General features: G+C 41.5%; 1 protein-coding gene across 2 annotated transcripts in view; it reads left to right on the top strand.

Annotated features, from left to right (window-relative positions):
- Positions 1–302: 302 nt before the first annotated feature.
- Aig1 (androgen induced 1) overlaps positions 303–20,627 on the top strand; it is a 271,089-nt gene continuing 250,764 nt past the window's right edge. For both annotated transcript variants that reach the window (XM_045158658.1, XM_045158659.1), the window contains exon 1: positions 303–483. In XM_045158658.1, coding sequence (XP_045014593.1) covers positions 343–483 — 141 coding nt within the window. In that variant the 5' untranslated portion in view covers positions 303–342. The remainder of the gene's footprint in view (positions 484–20,627) is intronic.

Genomic DNA, 20,627 nt, shown 5'->3' with positions numbered 1-20,627 from the left:
CCCCCCTCCCCCGCCGCCCCCAAACACCCCGGGAAGCCTCCCAGCCTATCCAGGGACACCTAGAGGGCGCCCCCGGGCCGGGTCTCCAGGGATGGGCGGGGAGAACGCGGGAGCAAGAATGACGGAGATGACGACAGACGTGACGCCACGGCCGCGCGCGGAGCCCAGCCCCTCTGGGTCCCGCCTGGCTCTGCCCCCGGCCCCCCCTCCCCGCCCGCGCTTCCCCGGGGGCTGCGCGCGCCGCCCGCCCGCCGGCCGCAGCTCGGGTTCCCACGGCGCCCGCCCGCGCGCGCGCCCTCCGCGCCTGCCCGCGCGCCCAGCCCCGCCAGGCCTCTCGCGAACATGGCGCTTGTCCCCTGCCAGGTGCTGCGGGTGGCCATCCTGCTGTCCTATTGCTCCATCCTGTGCAACTACAAGGCCATCGAGATGCCCTCGCACCAGACCTACGGAGGGAGCTGGAAGTTCCTGACGTTCATTGATCTGGTAAGACCCGTCCCTTGCCCTGGCCATCCTTCAGCCGGGGGTGCCCGGCTGTTGTTGGGGTGGAGTGGTGGTGGCGATGGTGGTGGTGGTGGTGGTGGTGGTGGTGGTGGGGTACCCAACCCGGGCACCTGCGCGTGTGCTCGCGTCATCCCGGGTGAGGACATCATCACCAGGCCGCGCGCGCGGCTCGGCTGCCACACCTTCGCAACCTCCCGCGGTTACCTGGAACCTGGAAGACCTGCAAGGTCGGGGGCGCAGCCTGGCGGCCGGCCCTGTAGAGGGCGGGGGTGGGGGGCGGGGACACAGGCATGCTTTTAAGAGCTGAAGATTATTCACCAACGACAGCATCTGGCGACCTTGATCATTGAATGGCCTTACACCCCATTCTTTCCCCCAAGGTCCTTTCTAGAGCGCCTGTCATCGGATAAACTTAGAACGCCTGAAAGGAAACTGGGTTTTGTCTAGTTTCTTGCAACATCTGCCTCCTAAAGAAAGCATCCAATAAAGTCTGTTTTGAACATCTCCCCTCCCCCCGCCCCCAACCGTTGTCAGTTGATTTCTGTCCTCTCCCCCAGCAACACTGAGGGACAGACTGGTTCAGAGTGCATTTTGCAGCGTGACTGTGCGCTGACCTATGCCCTCCCACAGTTAAGTTTGCAGTCGTTTGCACAAGCACCTCATTTCTTGGCACACGTTAGTTTTTACAGGTATAGGCTACCACCACAATGCTATTTTAAAGGGTTTCCACTTTTGCCACGATCAGACGATCAGAGGGTGGAAATAATGACCAGTAATGACATAGACTTGACCTAGAACTTCTGGGTGAAAAGTCACTGAGACCAGGTCATAAACACACTACCAAACACGGCCAAAGGGTTGAAACAAAAGCAATGAAAGGGGCCCAGAGAAAGATGTAAAGCTCAATCCTGGATTGTTAGAGCATAGAGCTGCGTTTATACCTAAGCTTGGCGATTCCAGCCAGGCGATCATCTGTTTTGTGAACTGTCCATTTTTCTGAAGAGAATTTGAGACTTCTTACTGGAGGATGTCTCAAGGCCACACAGTTCAGAGGTTGTAGGTTACACAAGAGTTTGTTTCTCCAGCAGTCTGTAGGCCTGTCAAGAGCAGTGTTGCAAGGGTTTCTCCTTTTACATAGTTTTTTCAACTCCTTGAGAGTTTTTTTCCCTCTGAACACGAGAGTTCCCTGCCAGGACTCTTTTCTCCTGTTCACCTATGTGGGGAATACTTGATAAAGGCCATGTGCTGTGTCTTTCTGAACCTTTCAGCCTTCAGAGGATAGATGACTGTCACCATCACTATCTTCATATTTGGTACTGACTGCTCATTAGAGGACTGGCTTTGCCAGTTGTGCAATGTAGCAGATATTTGGCAGACAGAGTAAACTATGTCTGATGACCCAAGGCTTTGGTAAGTCTATGTAGAAAGCATTTACACCCAGTGCAGGACACCAGACACCACGTCCCTCCTTCACGTGTTTACACGTAAACTTAATGATGGATGCTTAGATGTTATTTGAAAGCATGCACATAGATTTTTAGAATCCTTTTACGAGGCTATGCTAGCAGAACATTTTTATTTTTGTTATTATTATTTCAAAGCAAGGTCTCATTTTAGTCCAGACTGACCTGGAACTCACTCTGTAGTCACAGGCTGGCATTGAACTCACAGTAATCCTCCTACCTCTGTTTCTCAAGTGCTGGGATTAAAAGTGTGTGCCACCATGCCCAACATAGAACTTTTTTTGGGTCAAGGTTTTAGTCCATTTCCAAGTCAGATGTCCTGTTAAGTGTTGGTAAGGAGTGACCAGAACTTCCATGGAAACTGGCCAGCCATGCGCTTGCTTTACATGTTCTTTTGGGGAAGTGGGGGTGTAAGTCAGCAGGTGAGAGGAGTAGAAATCGAAGGTACTGGTTGATCCAAGACAGATGCCTGCTTATTACATTGGCATTCTCACTGTGCATTAGAAAGCAAGGCTCAAAAGAAACATTATACCTTCTAGTAATCTTTATGCAACATGAAACAGTCATTTTGATAGGCTTTTGTGCAATTTTCGTATTCAGTTGTTGGACTTGCCTATTTTTAATAGCACTTAACTACCTGTATTCAGACCATGAAATCAAATTTAAAACTTTTGTTTCATGCTTATATTTGTCCCTGTGTTTACATAGGCCCTTTGGGTACTCACTGAAACTTTTCACATTCCAGGCTCTTGATTGACATAGATAACCATAGAGTTCCAATGAGAAGCTACCACTGAAATATATTTCAAGAACCATGCAGTGTTCTCTTTTGCAGTGGAGATTCACAGTCCTTAGAGCTTAAGCATTTTACAGCTGTTCAAACAGCCGACCTGTCAGTCCTCTTACGGTGGTGTGAAAAGATCAGGCTACTGAAATTTACCTGTTTAATTTTACATTTTGAGGGGGTGTTTTAAAAAAGCGCTGAATAAACTTTATTTCCTAGAGCCTTGGATAAATTAAGTGATCCTAAGCTTATTGCAGCAATTTTCGAAGAGGGCTTTAGCTTCTTGCAATTTTAATAAGAAGGCCCTTTTCCTAGCCAACTCTGACGGCACAGTCAGGGCTGTAATCCCAATGGTGGGTTCTGCCTTTTGTGGCATCACTTTACTCGCAGAGAAGTCAGAAAGCCCAGGCTAATGCATCTAGGCACAGATGGTTAGGTGGTGGCGGCCAGTCCAGCTGCATTCAAATCCTTCTTTGGGTAGGCGAGCCATTCTAATAGAATCAGGGCCTGTGGTCAGAAGCTGAAATGCAGCTGCTTGCTACCAGTCGTGGACACTGTTACTGCCCCCAAACTTCCTTTCCACATATTGAAAGCTGTGTGAGAACTAAACTGCTGTAGGAAAATTCAAGTAAATAGAAAAAAAAAAAAAAAAAAAAAGGACTGGCTTGGTGTGATGGGCAGACTCATGGACCCCCAAAGATGCACAGATCTTCGTGCTTAGAACCTGTGATGCATGACATCACGTGGCAAAGGGAAATTAAGGGTCCTTAGTAACTGAACTTAATTATTCTGGGATGATTCTTGAATGCAACCAGCCAGGCCCCATGTAATCATGCAGCTCCGTAAAAGTGGAATTGTGAAAGAGATGAAAAGTCAGCTGGAGGAACAATGTGACAGAGAGCTGCAGCCTTTCTGGCTGTGAAGATGAGGGGCGGGGGGCACCAACAAGGAATGTGGGAGGGGTTGAAAGCCAGAAGAGGGCCAGAGAGAGAGGGCTCAGTGGTTAAGGCCCTTGTTTGCAACACATAATGGCTAGGTTTTTGATTCTCCAGTACCCATGTAAGCCAGATTTACAAAGTGGTGTGTGCATCTGGAGTTTGTTTGTAGTGGCTAGAAGCCCAGGCACACCCATTCTTTCTTGTTGTCTGTCATCTGTCTGTCTTTCTCTGCTTGCAAATATGTACATACATACATACGTACGTACGTATGCACATACATACATACATACATACATACATACATACATACATATATACATGCATACATACATTGCCAGAAGAGGCAAGAAAATGGATTTCTCCTTAGCTCTTCTGGCATCTGGATTTTAGCCCAGTGGAACTGGCTTTGGATTTCATACCTTCAGAGTTATAAAATAAACATACATTGTTTGAGCCACATTTTTATCAACTTGTTATAGCAACAGCAGAAAACTAGTACACTTGACTTTAAGCCTCTGATCTAGAAGTTAACAGCTTGTGTAGTTATTGAAATGAATGTGGTGATTTAGCTAGTACTTTTTTATATTAGATGATTGATTAATTTTAGTTTTCATCAAAGCAGTTTTTTTTTTCTTGCTTCCTCCATGTGGAGGCATGCATATATGTAACGTGGGTAATTATATAAAGATTAGACAGCATGGGAAAGATGACCTTTTTCTTTGGTGTGTAGTATTTCAGAAACAATTCTTATAAGACGTGGCAGGCCAGAACAAGGAACACTCTTAAGTGGAAATAAGCTGAAAAAATACTGAAAAATTAAACCAATGGATGCTTAGCTGTTTCCTTAGTTGGTGTCTGAGCTGAGTTTTCAGATGACACGGACTCATTTCTTCACTCACTGGCTGTGTGATTCTTCCCCAAGTCACATCATAATTCCCCCAACTATAATAAAAAAAGAAACAAAATCAGCCCAGTATAAATTAAATGTAAAAATGGCAACTGAGTATTGTAAGGTCTTGGTGTAATGCTTAGAGTACCATTAATAGTACTTACTCAATACCTGAACATATGGAAACCCTTTCCAAATTTTTCAATTATTCTTTTCTTGTCCATTCTCCTTTCAGAATATTCAAAATAATAAGAATCTTAAGTCCATTGACCTGAGCATTATTGAGATCTGTGCAGCAGAATGTCTTAATGAATGAGTCAGAATCAAATTATTTGAAAAAAACATGAACTATGTGTTTGTTATTAAAACAGTAGTGATATTATATTTGAGATTTGTTTTTTATTTTTACAGACTGAAACAGATCTGGTGATCTCATTTACTGAACTTGGTGGTACTTAACTGTTTGGAAAGTTGTTTCTTGGCTGCATCCTCCTCATCATGCCTTGTACACTGAGTTTTTATTTAGGCAGTGGTGGGATGTCAAGGTCCTGCTTACTCCAAGTGCAGGTTCAGACCTATGTGATCAAGTTTCTCTGGGTGCCACCCCACCCCTCCTTTTCTGTATTAGTTACTTTTCTTGTTGTGGTGACAAAATACCTCACAACAGCAAGCAGCCTAAAGGAGGAAGGTTCTATTTGGCTTGTGAGAGGATACAGTCTATCTTGGTGGGAAGGCCTGGCATCTGGAGCATTAGGCACATGGTCACATTGTGTCCAAAGTCACAAAGCAGAGAGAGGACAGGCAGTCTAAAATCTCAAGCCTCATCCCCTCATTACCCTCTTCTTCCAGCAAGCACCTCTCAGTGGTTCTAGAAGCTTCTAAAATAGGATCACCAGCTAGGGACCAAGTGAGTAAACACAGGAGCCTAAGGGAACATTTCATATTCAAAGCACAGCACTTCTCAGTCAGAATTTGCATCTTAATATGATCCTCTGGTAATCCCTGAGCACATTCTAGCTTGATAAATGCTGCTGCAGGCTGCACTGTTTTGTCTTATAATTTCTCATGGAATAGCTTTGGGACCCTGCTTTCATATGTTAAGTCTGCCTACTTAGAAAACATGTTTCAGGTGACTTCCACTGTGACATAAATACAGGCGTGAAAAAACTTCCAACTTTAAAATAAAGAGAAAATGGATACCAGGCTTCAGCAATGGGCTCTCATGCTTAAGTGACGAGTGCTCTCCCCCAGCCCTAATTAAGCTTTCTAATGGTTAATGTTTCTTATATAGAAGCTAAAGGTAGGGTCTTATTTTTGACTGGATAAAGGCTCTGATGAAGAAAACCTTGGATCATTGAAAAAGCAGGAAGTAGTCATGTGTACCTGGCATATACATCTTTTGGTTTAAAGTATGAGAAGTTTTGGCATTTAGACAAACATTAAAAAGGAAGTTATGGGGGCTGGAGAGATGGCTTAGTGGTTAAGCGCTTGCCTATGAAGCCTAAGGACCCTGGTTCGAGGCTCGGTTCCCCAGGTCCCACGTTAGCCAGATGCACAAGGGGGCGCACGCGTCTGGAGTTCGTTTGCAGAGGCTGGAAGCCCTGGCACGCCCATTCTCTCTCTCCCTCTATCTGTCTTTCTCTCTGTGTCTGTTGCTCTCAAATAAATAAATAAATAAATAATTTTTTTAAAAAAGGAAGTTATGTCAGTATAATATATTTTGCATTTGAGTTAGTTTTTATGTTTACTTACATATTCACAAAATAATTTTTTTAAATTTTGTACTTTTTTTTTAATTTATTTGAGAGCAAGTGAGAGAGAGAGAAAGAGGCAGATAGAATGGGCACACCAGTGCCTTCTGCCAGTGCAAATGAACTCCAGAAGCATGCACTACCTTGTGCATCTGGCTTCTGTAGGTCCTGGGGAATTGAATCTGGGTTCTCTGGCTTTGCAGGCTGGTGCCTTAACTGCCAAGCCATCCTTCCAGCCCTACCTTCTTGATTATAGTTCATGGTTTAGTTTAAGTAGGAAATAAAATTTTGTGTACATATGTGTGCGATGTATGTGTGTGTGTGCTTGTTCATGTGGGTGCCCGTGTGCCGCAGTGCACGTGTGGAGGTCAGAGGGTAACTGAGTATCAGTCCACACCTCCACCTTGTTTGAGGTAGGGGCTCTTGTTCAGCACTGGTTTCCGCCAGGCTGGTGGCCCATGAGCTTCCAGGAAATTCTCTAGTCTCCGCTTCCCATCTGGTAGGAGGCTCACTGGGATTATAGATGCCCACCATGGTGTCTGTATTTTACATGGGTTCTGGGAATCCGAACTCAGGTACTCAGGAAAAGCTTTATCCATTGAGTAATCTCCCCAGCCTAGACCTAAAATATGCTGAGAAGAGATTCTGTGCGTTATTTTGTAACTATGGTACTTCATTTGGTCCATCAGGTGAAGGCCTAGGGTTCAGTGCTGCTCACTGGACAATAAGTGGGCTAGTTGCTTGCTTTATTCTTCTTGTTTGGATCTGAAGCAAGGAGGGTGTAACTTTATCTTTTCTTTGGGACACTCAAACTTGACCCTAAACAATTACACCTAGCCTTGAAGGATCAAATGTTTTCTTTCCCTAACCTGGGGGAAGATGTGGGGAGAAAATCCTTTGCATAAGCTCCTTTCCACCTTTCTTCCAAGTGTTTCATTTGGCTTACACATAAAACAGGAGCTGAGTTTTGTCAGGGTGGGGGACATCGTTGATCCATCCCCCATCCCCTCTCTTAGCTACAGATGTTCTTGGCATCACAGAAAGTCATCTGACCACTGGCTGAGCTCACTTCTTTGCCCATCCCCACCACTCACTATGTCTAATGTGGCACTTAGACACATTGGTAACTACTTTTGCGGGTTTTCATTTGTTTTCCTGTGTTGCCCTGAAATGTCCCATGTTTCTGTGGGAGCATGAACAATAGCACGATTTTCCACACTGAATCAGATGTTCCTGTGTTCTGAACATGCTTGGAAAAAATCGTACTTCACAACATTGCTTTTTCTTGCCCAGCTTGTGGGAGACAGTGACCAGGCAGTGAGGGCTCTCTTTGCAAGTGGCACACTTTTGATCAGCTCCTCTGTGGGATGGAACGTGGTCCAGGGAGCACGTTAGACAACCTGTCAGCCCCTGTGTGTTGACTTGTATTTCAACCTGTGAGGCTTCATTATCATTTAAAATTTTCATTTCAAAATCAGCATATAGTCATTATAGGAAATTTGTACATTTGTGCTCACAACTTGTAAAAAGTTATAATTTTTCAAAAGGAGAGAGAAAATTTGTACAACACAAGAAACCAGAGGGAAGAAAATATTACCATCTTAGTTCTTCCTAATTTCTTTGCATCTTTGTTTCTTAGTTCTTCAAGATGTTATTTATTTTAGACCTTTATACACACAGAGAAATGCTAATACAGTTGAACTACAGATATATATGCATATGTGTGTTCATGTGTGTACATATATGAGATTTCAGAAATAATATATTATTTCTAAAAGTTATGTTTAAATTGATATTATTCATATCAGTGTTAACATCTTGATTTTTTCTTTTCAGTCATATGTAGGCTTTTAAATACAAAAGTGGTTTACATTGTTTTAATGGAGCTGAGATTTAAACCCAGGGCCTGTACATGCTAGACAAGACTTCTACCGCTGAGGACATCCCCTTCTCATGCACGTGGCTTTTATAAATGTTTTTTTCTTTTGTTTGTTTGTTTGTTTATGTTTTTTCAAGGTAGGGCCTCACTCTAGCTCAGGTTGACCTGGAATTCACTATGGAGTCTCAGGGTGGCTTCAAACTCACGGCGATCCTCCTACCTCTGCCTCCCGAGTGCTGGGATTAAAGGCATGTGCCACCACGCCTGGCTTCTAAATGGTTTTTAATTCACATATGTCAAAATACACTCTTTTGGTTTAAGTGTTTTAAATTTTGAATTTTGGTAGATGCACAGGATTTTGTAGCTCCCACGATAATCAGCTAAAAACATTCTTTGTGTTTCTGCCTCTTCGCAGTCAACCCTTGAATCCTACCAACCACAGATTTGTTCTCTTTCCCATAGTTTTGCATTTTCTAGAAAAGCAAAGCACACCTTTAAGTCTAGCTTTTATTTCTCATAATGGGTTTTAAGTTTGTGTGCGCTGTCCTATGTATCACGTGTTTCATGTTACTGTTCATTAATTGTAGCAGTCACCATTATGTTGCTGGGACAAAACACCCAGCCAAAGTGTGTGGGAGGAAAAGGTTTATTTCAGCTCACAGTCTCCAGGGGAAGTTTCATCATGGTGGGGAAATCATGTCAGAGCAGAGTCTGGGCACACCCCATCTTGGCACATGCCAGCAGTAGGGAGGTAGCAGCAAGAGTGAGCTGACTAGTGAAAACCCAGTGGGTCTGGACTAATACCACAAGGCTCACTTCCAGTGACAATCTTCCTCCAGCAAGGCTCCACCTCCCAAAGGCTCCCCGAACTGATGATTGAATATGAGGCTTAATCACAGACATATGAGGCTCTGGGGCACATTTCACATTCAAACTACCATAGCAATGTTTAGTTAGTCTTGTGGTATATCAATAGCATGTTTGTGTATTTTGTTTCTTAGTTTCTTTATTAGTATCTGGAAATATATTTGAGCTTCTCAAGTTTGGCATGATTGTGAAAACAACTGCTATTCTTATTTGTTTACAAGTTTTTGGATAAACATGAAGTTTTCATTTTTGATAAGTAAGTATTTGAGAGTGGGATGGTTTAGTAACGTGACAAGCATATGTTTAACTGTATAAGGGCGTGGCAGAGAGGGGCTCAGAGTGGCTGCGGTACGCAACGGTGCTGGCTGTGCTGGACAGGGCCAGCTGTTCCGTGTTCTCTGTTTTACCTGCTGTCGTAGCTCTGTGTAGCCGCTCAGTGCAGTTGGAGTTTGTGTTTCTCCCTCACTAGTGATATTGTCTTGTTGCCATGCACTTCTGTCATGTGGCAGAGTTTTTTCTTTGTGAAGGGTTATGCAAATCCTTTCCATGAAGAAAATTGAATGTTTTTTTTATTAAGCTTTGAGAGATTTTAGAAATGCCAAATACATTACTCGCCAATGAGGTGATTTACAAACATTTTTTTCTCCCTATTTGTGGCTATCTTTTCATTTCATTAGTCATGTCATTTGCAGAGCAATAGTTGATCATTTTGATGACAGCCAAGCTAGCGATTGTTTTCTTATGAAATATGCTTCTGATGTTGTATCTAAGAACTCATTACCCAATGCTCATTGCTCAGGGTCACAAAGATGTCATGTATGTCCTTCCAGATGTTTAATAGAATCAGGTCTATGGTGTTTTATTTTATTTTATTCTATTTATTTATTTAATTTAATTTCTATTAACATTTTCTATGATTATAAAAAAAAAATCCCATGGTAATACCCTCCCTTCCACCCCCACTTCCCCATGTTTTTTTTTTTTTTCAGATAGGATGTGCAATAGCTCCAACACATTTTCATGAAAAATTTATCCTTTGACCATCGAATTGCTTTTGCACCTTCATCAGATATCAGTTGGCTACATTGGTGGGTGTGTTTCTGAACTTTCTGATTGGTTAGTTCCACTAGTGTATCTGCATGTTCATCTTGATTTATCTTAGCTTTATAGTTAACCTTGAAAGCAGACAATTTTTATTCTCCAACTTTGTTCTTTTTGTTTTCAAAATATGTTTGAACAGTTGTATTACTTTCTTCACTTAGAGTCTTTTATTATGTTTTTTTTTTTTTTGAGAGAGAGAGAGAGGGAGAGAATGGGTGTGCCAGGGCCTTAAGCCTGCTATGAACGAACTCCAGATGTGTGTACCTTCTTGTGTGTATGTGTGACATGCTCACTGGCATCACTGTGCATCTGGCTATGTGGGACCTGGAGATTTGAACATGATTTCTTAGGCTTCACAGGCAAGCACTTAATCGCTAAGCCATCTTGCTAGCCCTTATGCTATTCTTGATTTTATTAATCTGTTGTTAATGTATGTAGAAGGACTTTTTTACATTATTATTTTGTTTACTTAATTATTTGCTTTGGTGGTATAAGTCTGATCCACAGTCCTTTTTTGATGTGTGTGTGTGTGTTTGCACATGCATGCATGCATATTGACACACTTGTGGAGGTCAAAGGACAATTTCTGTTTTGGGTTCTTGCCTCCTATTTCATTTGAAGTAGGATCCCACATTGCTCAACACTGAATTTGCCAGGCTGGCTTGCCTGTCAGCTTCCAGTGTATTCTCTTATCTCCACCTGCCATTTTTCCATAGGCATGCTAGAGCTACAGAAGCCCATCACAGCTTTCCCCTTCTGTGTTGGATCAAAGCTCAAATACTCACTCTTGTTTAGTGGACACTTTACCCACTAAGCCATCTCCTCAGGCCAAACCCAGGGGTTTTACACACACTAAGCACAAACGATGACCTGAGATACTCTCCCAGCCTTGTATTACTCAGTCGTCACTCTAGAGATTGTATATCACCTCACTGTCATTATCCAACTAGAGTGACTAGGTTAGTGCTTCAGAGAGACTCACAAGCCTAGTCTTATCACCCTGCTCACATCCTGGGATAGTTGTCACATCTATATAATTTACCACTCACCTAGACAGTTATAATTCTTTTAAAAATTATTTATTTATGAGGGAGAGCAATAGGCAGATAGATAGAAATGGGCACGACAAGGCCCGTAGCCACTGCAAACAAACTCCAGATGCATGCACCACCGTGTGCATCTGGCTTTATGTGGGTACTGGGGAATCGAACTTGGTTCTTTGGCTTTGCTGGCAAGTACATTAACTGCTAAGCCATCTCTCCCGCATGAAAGTTACATTTGTTTGTTAATAACAGTAAAACTCTTTTTTAAAAAAATTTTTTGGTTTATTTTTATTTATTTATTTGAGAGTGACAGAGAGAGAGAGAATGGGGGGGGGAGAGACCTGGGGAATCAAGCCTTGAACCAGAGTCCTTAGGCTTCACAGGCAAGCGCTTAACCGCTAAGCCATCTCCAGCCCAAGAGTAAAATTCTTTAAATAACTTAGTTATTTGTGTTTTTTATTTATTCAGATATTTACCATTTGCTGGCAACGCATTCTCTTACTTTTTCTTTATCTGAGAGTTATCTAGGTTTTGCCTTAAGGATATTTTTGCTGGATATAAAATTGTGGTTAATGGTTGTTCTCTTAACTCACTTGGAAGATCTTGTGTCATTATCAATTAAAGTTTATAATTTCCGTTAAGAAATCTTCATTTAAAACAACTGATTTCTTGAATATAATGAATTGCCTTTATGTGCTTGCCTTATGAGGTTTTAACTTTTACTTCCATCAGTCTGATCATGATATGTTTGGGTATGGTTTTACATGTTTATTTTGAGAGGGATTTCCAAGCTTCTTGAGTCTATAGTCTTATTTGTTTCAACCAATTTAAGAAGTTTTTAATTATTGTTTCTTCTTATATTCTTTTTATATCTATCTCTTTCATTCATCTTTTCCTTTGGGGCTCCACTGATAAGAATAGCAGACTGTGGTAGTTTGAAAAGATGCCCCCCAATAGATTCAGGAGTTTATTAAAACTTCTTGGATTTCTAGTCACCTGGCTGGAAGAAGTGTCACTGGGTGGATCCTAGGGTCCAGTCCTAAGGTTTGGTGGTGGATTTGTAATTCCAGACTAAAGATACACAGAGTGCTGGAGTTCCTGAAGTGTACTTGTTTGTGGTGTGGCTTTTTTTTTTCTTTGCCTATGGTTTCTCTCTCTGTATTTGGACCTGTGAAAGAAGGCCAGCTTCTTTTGCCATTATGGAACTTCTGAAGCATCTATCTTCAATAAATATCCCTTCTTCCATAATTGTGCCTGGTCTGGAAGTTCATCTCAGCAATGTGGAAGCTGTCTACTGCACAGACCTTATTAAAAACAAACAAACAAAAAAAGAGTAACAAACTTTTTGATTATTGTATGTCACAGGCTGATGAGGAATTGTCAAGGTTTTTTTAGTCTTGTTTTTCTTTTTTTTTGTTAAGGTTACATCATTTCTGTTGATCTACCTTCAAATTTACTGATTTTTGTATCATTCATATTCTTCTGCATGCTTTAGTTCTAAAAGTGTCTATATGGATCTTTTTACAGTTGTTGTTCCCCACCAATAACTTTATATCTTTTAGGACAAGGGAGATAGCTCAGTGGTTAAAAGTACTTTTGCTTGCAAAGCCTACCTTCCTGGGTTCAATGCTGGTTGGGTTTTGCTTGCAGTGACAAGAGTCCCTGGCACACCTGTACACTCATGTACATACAGAGTCACATAAATAAATAAATTTAAAAAATTAGGGCTGGAGAGATTGTTCAGTGGTTAAAGCAGCACTTGCCTGCAAAGCCTAATGACCTATACATGTAAAGCCAAATGCACAAAGTGGTGCATGCATCTAGAGTTTGTTTGCAGTGGGTGGAAGTCTTGGTGCACCCATTCTCTCTCTCTCTCTGTGTGTGTCTGTCTCTGCTTGAAAATAAATAAGCAGAGAAATAAAAAATCTGTAATTCATGACAAAAGTATTCACCTTTGCCTTATGGAAGATTGTTGAAGAATTACCCTAAAGCTCTTGCCTCAGAATTTCAACATCTGGTACATTTAGATTTAACATCTGTTGATTTAAATTTTTTTGTTTTGATTTTATTTTTCATGCTTATTTTTTGCCTCATACCCTGAGTATTTATATTATAAGATTCTGGATTTTTAAAGCCCTATGGAGAATACTGATTCTTTGGTTGGTTGATGAACAGGTAGTCAGCATATTTAGATTCAAGTTTCATATTCTGTTTGGTTCTGGAGCCAGTAGAATTTTCTGCTAGGATTTTTTTAAAAAATTATTTATTTATAATAAGAGAGAGAGAGAAAATATATGAATATGGGCACACCAGGGCCTCTAGCCACTGCATATGAACTCCAGATGCACAGACCACTTTGTGTATTTGGCTTTAAGTGAGTACGGGGGACTCGAACCTGGATAGTTAGGCTTTGTAAGCAAGTGCCTTAATCTTTGAGCCAGCTCTGCAGCCCTGCTCTGAGTTTTGAGTCTGACTGGCTTGCATCACTCAGGGTTTCTTGGGGACGTGAGCATTTAGTTGTGTGATATTTCTGTTCTCAGTGCTTCTGCTCTGCTTCTTCAGGTCTTTTCTGTACATGCCTAGGACTGATACCAGTTCAAACATAATTACACATTGATCTTTTTCAGCCTTTTTCTTCCTATGATTTCTCTTATTCTCTCCAGCTCTCAGATATTCCCTCTCCTGTTTCCACTTGCTAGAAGAATGGGAGTCACCCCGGACATTATGCTTTCCTTGCTATACAATTGGGGGTGCCTTCACAGTGAAGAAGCAAGAAAAGAAAGAAAATTTCTCCCCTTCATGTAATCCCCTCCATAACTATATTTTCTGGAAACAAATTCTTTTTTTTTTTTTTTTCCACTTTATCTGGAGAGAGCTTCCCACTTCCCTTACATCCTTGGGGCTTTAGATTCCCATGCTAAGAGAGGGGCCAGGGAGGAGGAGTCACCATTTCTAGAAGACAGAAGTATTCTTCTCAGTCTTCTGGGAAGAAGGGTTTTTTACTGTGTCAGTACTTGCTGCTTAGTTGCAAGAGTCAGCGTGTCCTCAACTCACATCTGGAGAACAAAGGACACACAAAAGTCCCGGGCTCTCACACTGTGATTCTTAGTCATATTTACTCTGGTGCCCCATCTACGTGTCACTGTGTGCTTTCCAAAGGCCTCATAGCTGCTTTTTGTATTCTGCTTACAGTCTTTAGTGATCAGTTGGAATGACAGGCGATCACTTACTCCATTTGGACTGGCACCAGAAGTAGCTTACATATGGTTTTAATACCTATGGTGTTGACAAAATATTTTGTAAACATTTTTCCATGCTATTATACATTCTTCCACATCATCATTTTACAAGACAGGCACTTTAACGAACTAGCGATGGAGCCAAGTCACATCGTCATTTTAAGACTGTACATTCCTTCATGTGTGTGTTTCTATTGATTGTTCTAGTGAATATGCAAATATGTAAATCTTTACACACATTTGTGATTATTTTCTTGGGATAAATTCATAGAGGTAGAGTAGCAAAAGTAAAGTCTTTAAGAAAATGTCTTTTTCTTTTGAGGCAAGCCCAACAGACTGGCCTTTTTTTTTTTTTTTTTATGAGAGAGAGTGAGAAAGAGAGAGAATTAGTGTGCCAGGGCCTCCAGCCACCGTAGTTGAACTCCAGACACATGCATCACCTTGTGCACATGTGTCACCTTGTGCGTCTGGCTTATGTGGGATCTGGGGAGTTTCACATGGGTCCTTAGGCTTCACAGGCAAGTGTCTTAACTGCTGAGCTACCTCTCCAGCTAGAGAATCTCTAACGTTAAATGATATTACACCCTCAATGCTAGAACCGACTTCTCTGTATTTATTTGTTCCACAAGGGATTTATATTAACCCTCTAGAATGGAATATCTAGAAGGATAATGCCAACGATCACTCAAGGTGCTCAGACCTCACAATTTCCTGTCTGGTAGATTAATTGCAAACCTTTCACCACATACCTCATAAATGTAAGTGACTAGATGTCTTTAAATCTCCATTTATAAAACTCAACGGTATTAGGTACATTTGGTTTGGGCTCATAAATACTTAACCCAAACATAAATCTTCACGTACTAACCCTAATTAGTAGAGAATTGAGATGGACAAAGAGGTCAGGAAGGTTTTCTATGTGGGACAACCATGTATCTGCTTGTACATTCCATGCATCTTCCATCAACACTGTACTTAGCTTAGTTATGAGTGATTTATGAGGTCCAATATAAAAAGTTGGCGCTTCGACATTAGGAGCTTGCTGAAAGTATATTTGTTGTAACAAGACACATCCTTTGCTTTGTAATATGCTTACAACATCTTTGCTGGTTTGAAAAAGACATGAACATTAAGAATCCATATAGGATGGGAAGATATCCTAATCTAAAACATTAGGGCATATTTATGCCAAAACAGATCACTTCCGTGTCTTCAGTGGCCCTGTTTGATAGGAGGACTGTGACACTGAAAGTGGGTAATTTGATCATGTTAAGTCACCATTTACACATGTGAGCAGAATGTAGAGTTCATAACACGTAGCATAGAACTTGATTTAAATAGTTTTAAAAATAGTTTTCTTTACTTGCAGAGAAACCAGGGGAAATGAATAAATGTGTATGGGCATACCAGGTTCTCCTGCCATTGCCAATGAACTCCAGATGCACGTGCCACTTTGTGCATTTGGCTTTACTTGAATACTGGGGCATTGAACCTCGGCCAGCAGGCTTTGTAAGTAAGTGCCTTTAGCCACTGAGATATCCCCCCAAGAAACTGGGGGTCAGATGCCACTGCAAGAAAAACAGCAACCACCCCCAGTGGTGCTCATCCGGCGTGCAGAGTCCCTGCAGAGGGTGAGAAAAACAAGTCACACTCCCCTTGCTTTCTCTGTCCTGCATTCTGACAGTGCTCCTCAGTGGTCATGGCTAGAGGCAAGCAAAGGCTAAAACAGCTTCTTCATGCACTGCATAAAGATCTACTAAGGAGCACCGAGAGAATGCTGAAAGAAAACCTCCTACCATAGATATGTTCAGAAGTCTATGGCTAGCCTGCAACTAATTGCATATGATGAAGGAGCACATCTGGTCCGCAAGGCATTTATTTATTGTTAATGTATAAAGTCACACTGATTAACACGTGACTTCTTTGCAATCTATACAATCACTTTGTTGGGAAATTACACACAGTTTTTGTGCCAAATAATATCTGTCACATCACATGGATATCTGTTAGGCTGTGTGGCATAAGAGGTGAGTACTTGGGCTCAGCAGTGAGATTGAGTTCCAGTCCAAGCTTTGCCAAGTGTCACCCTCTGGGCTAATTGATTACCTTTTATAAGGCCAAATGCTTCTGTTTCACTTGTTTATTTCATTATCACATAGGAGTAATGATAATTCTCATCATGTAGGTATATAAGATAATAGAAGATAATATGGTAGCTGTGAAAATGTATTGATTATTAATTCTTAAGTACTAGTAAGTACTTAATAAGTGTTATCTAGTATTATCCTAAATGTACCTGTGACCAGGCACAAGAACCATGAGTTAAGATGACTGTGGTAATTTTGGGATAAAACTAATCCATTGATTAAATGTAATATTCAGAAATGATACAACTAGTTCAGTGATTAAAAGCTCTGATGTAAGACTTCTTAGGTAGATATAGATAGATGCTGATGGATATTTTATATAAAGGACACTGGAGATTTATAATACTGTTTAAAATGGAATTTACAGTCCACCTGTTTTCGGGAATCTGAGAGACTAGGTCCACCAAGGCCAGCACTGGAGAAATTGTTGTCAAAGATGTAACTGACGACTTCTGCTCACCTCCATAGACAGTGGGAGAGGATGGCCCTGCAGCTTTTGGCTGCTTCTCACACTGAGGTAAAGTCTCTGGACTTAGTTTTTTGTCCCAAGGGTGCATATCTGGGAGGCAGCCATAGTGTTTCCTGATTGTTGAATAAAATTCAGAAAACAACCAGGCAGAAGGAAGTTGGGAAAGAGCTAACAGAAGCGCATTACATATTGGGAGTTCAGTATATGCAAAATGATGTAAGCCGTGGCTAGCACAAAGAGTTTGCACCTGTGTGCTATAAAACGTCTGGTTTCTTTTCTGTGGGTATTCACTGTATGGTGATGTTTATGTCAATGACAGACTGCATGTATGATGCTGGTCTTATAACATTAAAACAACACTAAAAGTTTCTACGGAATAGTATTTTTACACCTTTTCTATGTTTAAAAGTATTTAGTTCCACAAATACCTAACATTGTGTTACAATTGCCTGTCTGTTCAGTAAGGTTGCCGCTGTACAGGTTTATAGTCTAATGGCAGTAACACACATATACCAAGTGTATACCACATGGATGTCCACCTACATTTGTGTAAGTACACCCTCTGTAGCTTCACTGTTACGAAATAATCTGATGATGCATGTATCTGGATGTACCTATGTGGTTAAGTGATATATGATTGTTCCATTGTCTTGTAACAATAGAACTAGCTTAACTGTAAGTAAAAAAGACAATAAAGCAGAGATTCATTACATGGAAGTCAAAAAAATACTGTAAGTTGACCTATAATTGTCCATATAGACCGTTTTAACCATAGATCTGTACTAGGTAGGACAGCGTCCAAGTTAAAAAAAAAAAAAGTGGGCTGGAGAGATGGCTTAGCGGTTAAGCGCTTGCCTGTGAAGCCTAAGGACCCCGGTTCGAGGCTCGGTTCCCCAGGTCCCACGTTAGCCAGATGCACAAGGGGGCACACGCGTCTGGAGTTCGTTTGCAGAGGCTGGAGGCCCTGGCGCGCCCATTCTCTCTCTCTCCCTCTATCTGTCTTTCTCTCTGTGTCTGTCGCTCTCAAATAAATAAATAAAAAATTAAAAAAAAAAAAAAAAGGTGTGCGCCATCACGCCCGGCTTACATCTTTAAAAAAAAAAAAAAAAAAAGTAACCTTTACTGAGTCTGTTAAAGATACTAGCATTAAGCAAATATCCTCTTGTTTTGGGAAGCAAAAAATACCAAGTAAGTATATACAACTTTTAAATTATTGCACAACAAAGGAAATGGATATCATGTCCAAACTTTCTAAAAGTAATAACAATTATTATCCTTGGTTTTTTTTGTTTGTCTTTTAAAGATAGGTTCTTCCTTCAGCCTAGGTTGACCTGGAATTCACTGTTTATCTTTGAAGAGGGAGGGAGGGAGGGAAAGAGGGAAGGAGGGAAGGAAGGAGGGATAGAGAGAGATTAAGAGAGGATAGGGATGATGAACATGAGCCTGCCAGGGCCTGTTGCCACTGCAAACCCTAGATACATGCTTCACTTTGGACATCCAGCTTTATGTGCGTGCTGGGGAATTGAACCTGGGATGGCAGGCTTTGCAAGCATGAGCCTTTAACTGCTGAGCCATCCCATCAGCCCATAACTGTTTTTTTTTTAAAAAACAGAATATCCTTGAATTCAGAAATGGGACCATTTCAAATATGTTAATAATAATAGTTACATTTTCATTATTCCTAGTCAATGTTTTTTACTGGAGGGCAACTTAGCATTTATATTTTTATATGACTATTATAATTTTAAATGACTTTTACTTTTAATGGATTTAAAATTTCCATATATTATGAGGAGTTAAACCTCTAGATTGACTATAATAAACATATTTGAGCCAATTTCTATTTGCTTCACAGAGCTGTGGTGATGTGTTCTAATCTGCCACATTAAAGTTTCCCTTAGTGGCCTTAGGCCCGGATGGAAAGGGAGTGTGCTGTCTGGGAAGGTGTAGATTGGTAGAGGAAGTGAAATTCTTTTACAAGAAGACTGCATGGCAAATGGAGCCTCCCTGGTTCTTTGCTGGATTCCAGTTTGCTCTTTTATTTTATGCTGGGAGAATTTCTCAGATGTATTCTGCTGGGCAAGAAAACTTAACGTGCTAGGAGCTTTCCCAGTCCTACACTCGTTCACTTCATTTTTTTTTTCTTAGTTATTTTCCGAGCTCTACCCTTACACACATACTTCAGCATACCCTCAACCACTGTACCCTTTAAAAATTCATTATTATTATTATTACTAACAACATATTTCATATGGATACATTATGTGTTGGTACCCCCATTTCCTTCATCCCTGCCCCTATTCTGTTGGGGACACTCCTCGGTGGGGTTACAGGTATTCCCTATGGAGTTGTGGTTTATGCGTTGTGGGAGCAGCAGTGAGTCATTTTGGAAGGGAAGGGAATGCCTCTGGGCACGATGTCTCAACCTGTGGCTCTTACTATCTTTCTGCCACCTCTGCCGCAAAATTCCCTGAGTCCTGGTGGGTGAGTTTTAAGTCAGCTTCAGTGATGAGCTCTTAGGAGCCTCTGGATCTCTTGGCTAAAAGAGGAGTTACATACCCTTTTTAAGCTTCAATTTTTTTTCTGCCTGCAAGATCTGTAAGTTTGATTGAACCCAACTACTTGCCTGCCCATGCCTATGCGCAAGCAGCTGAGCTTGATTAAAGTAGTGTAGTTATGACTGCAAATCTCAGCTTCCGCTCCTATTCGCAGAGAGCGCCTTCCAGATGTGCTCCCTTGGCCTAGCATCCTGAGCATCTGTCCTTCATTCTGTCACTGTGCTTGCTGTCTCACCCAGAGAGAAATCTTTTTAAGAATATTTTATGTTTATTTATGAGAGAGAGAGAGAGAGAAAGAGAAAGGGAGAGGGAGAGAGAGAGGGAGAGAGAAAAGAAATGGGTGCACCAGGGCCTCCAGTCACTGAAAACAAACTCCAGACACATGCACCACCTTGTGCATCTGGCTTACGTAGGCCTAGGGAATTGAACCTGGGTCCTTTGACTTTGCAGACAAGTGCCGTACCCGTTAAGCCCTCTCTCCAGCCAGAGAACAGTTTTTGAATGAGCCCCAAGTGAGTTCGATGACATTGTTGCTTGCTTCTGTAAGAAAACAGAAGGACCCAGAAGGAATGTGTGCATTCATTCACTCTGAATCTGTCACCTGACCTTTACCTAGAGCTGTTCTGCTTCCCCCATTTGCAATGGTTAACTCTCCCACGTATACACCAGACTCCACCAATTCCTACCTGAGCATGACATCTCCTCCCTTGTCTGTGACACTGTTTTCCAAACTGCCTCATTTTCATCAATGTTTAAACACACTCTGACACCTGTCATCTTAAATACCTCAAAACAAAATAAAATTTGTTTTTGTCTTCAGTCTCCTAGTGCCACCCAACTTCTTTGTTTTCAGCAAAACTTGAAAGCTGTGGGTGGAGAGATGGTTCAGCAGTTAAGGAGCTTGCTTGCAAAGCCTGATGGCCTGGGCAAGATTCTCCAGTACCCATGTAAAGCCAGATGCACAAAGTGGTGCGTGCATCTGGAGTTTATTTGTAGTG

This window comes from Jaculus jaculus, chromosome 9 (genome assembly GCF_020740685.1).
Source record: "Jaculus jaculus isolate mJacJac1 chromosome 9, mJacJac1.mat.Y.cur, whole genome shotgun sequence".
NCBI classification, from domain to species: Eukaryota; Metazoa; Chordata; class Mammalia; order Rodentia; family Dipodidae; genus Jaculus; species Jaculus jaculus.
This window is presented reverse-complemented; position numbering and strand designations above follow the sequence as displayed.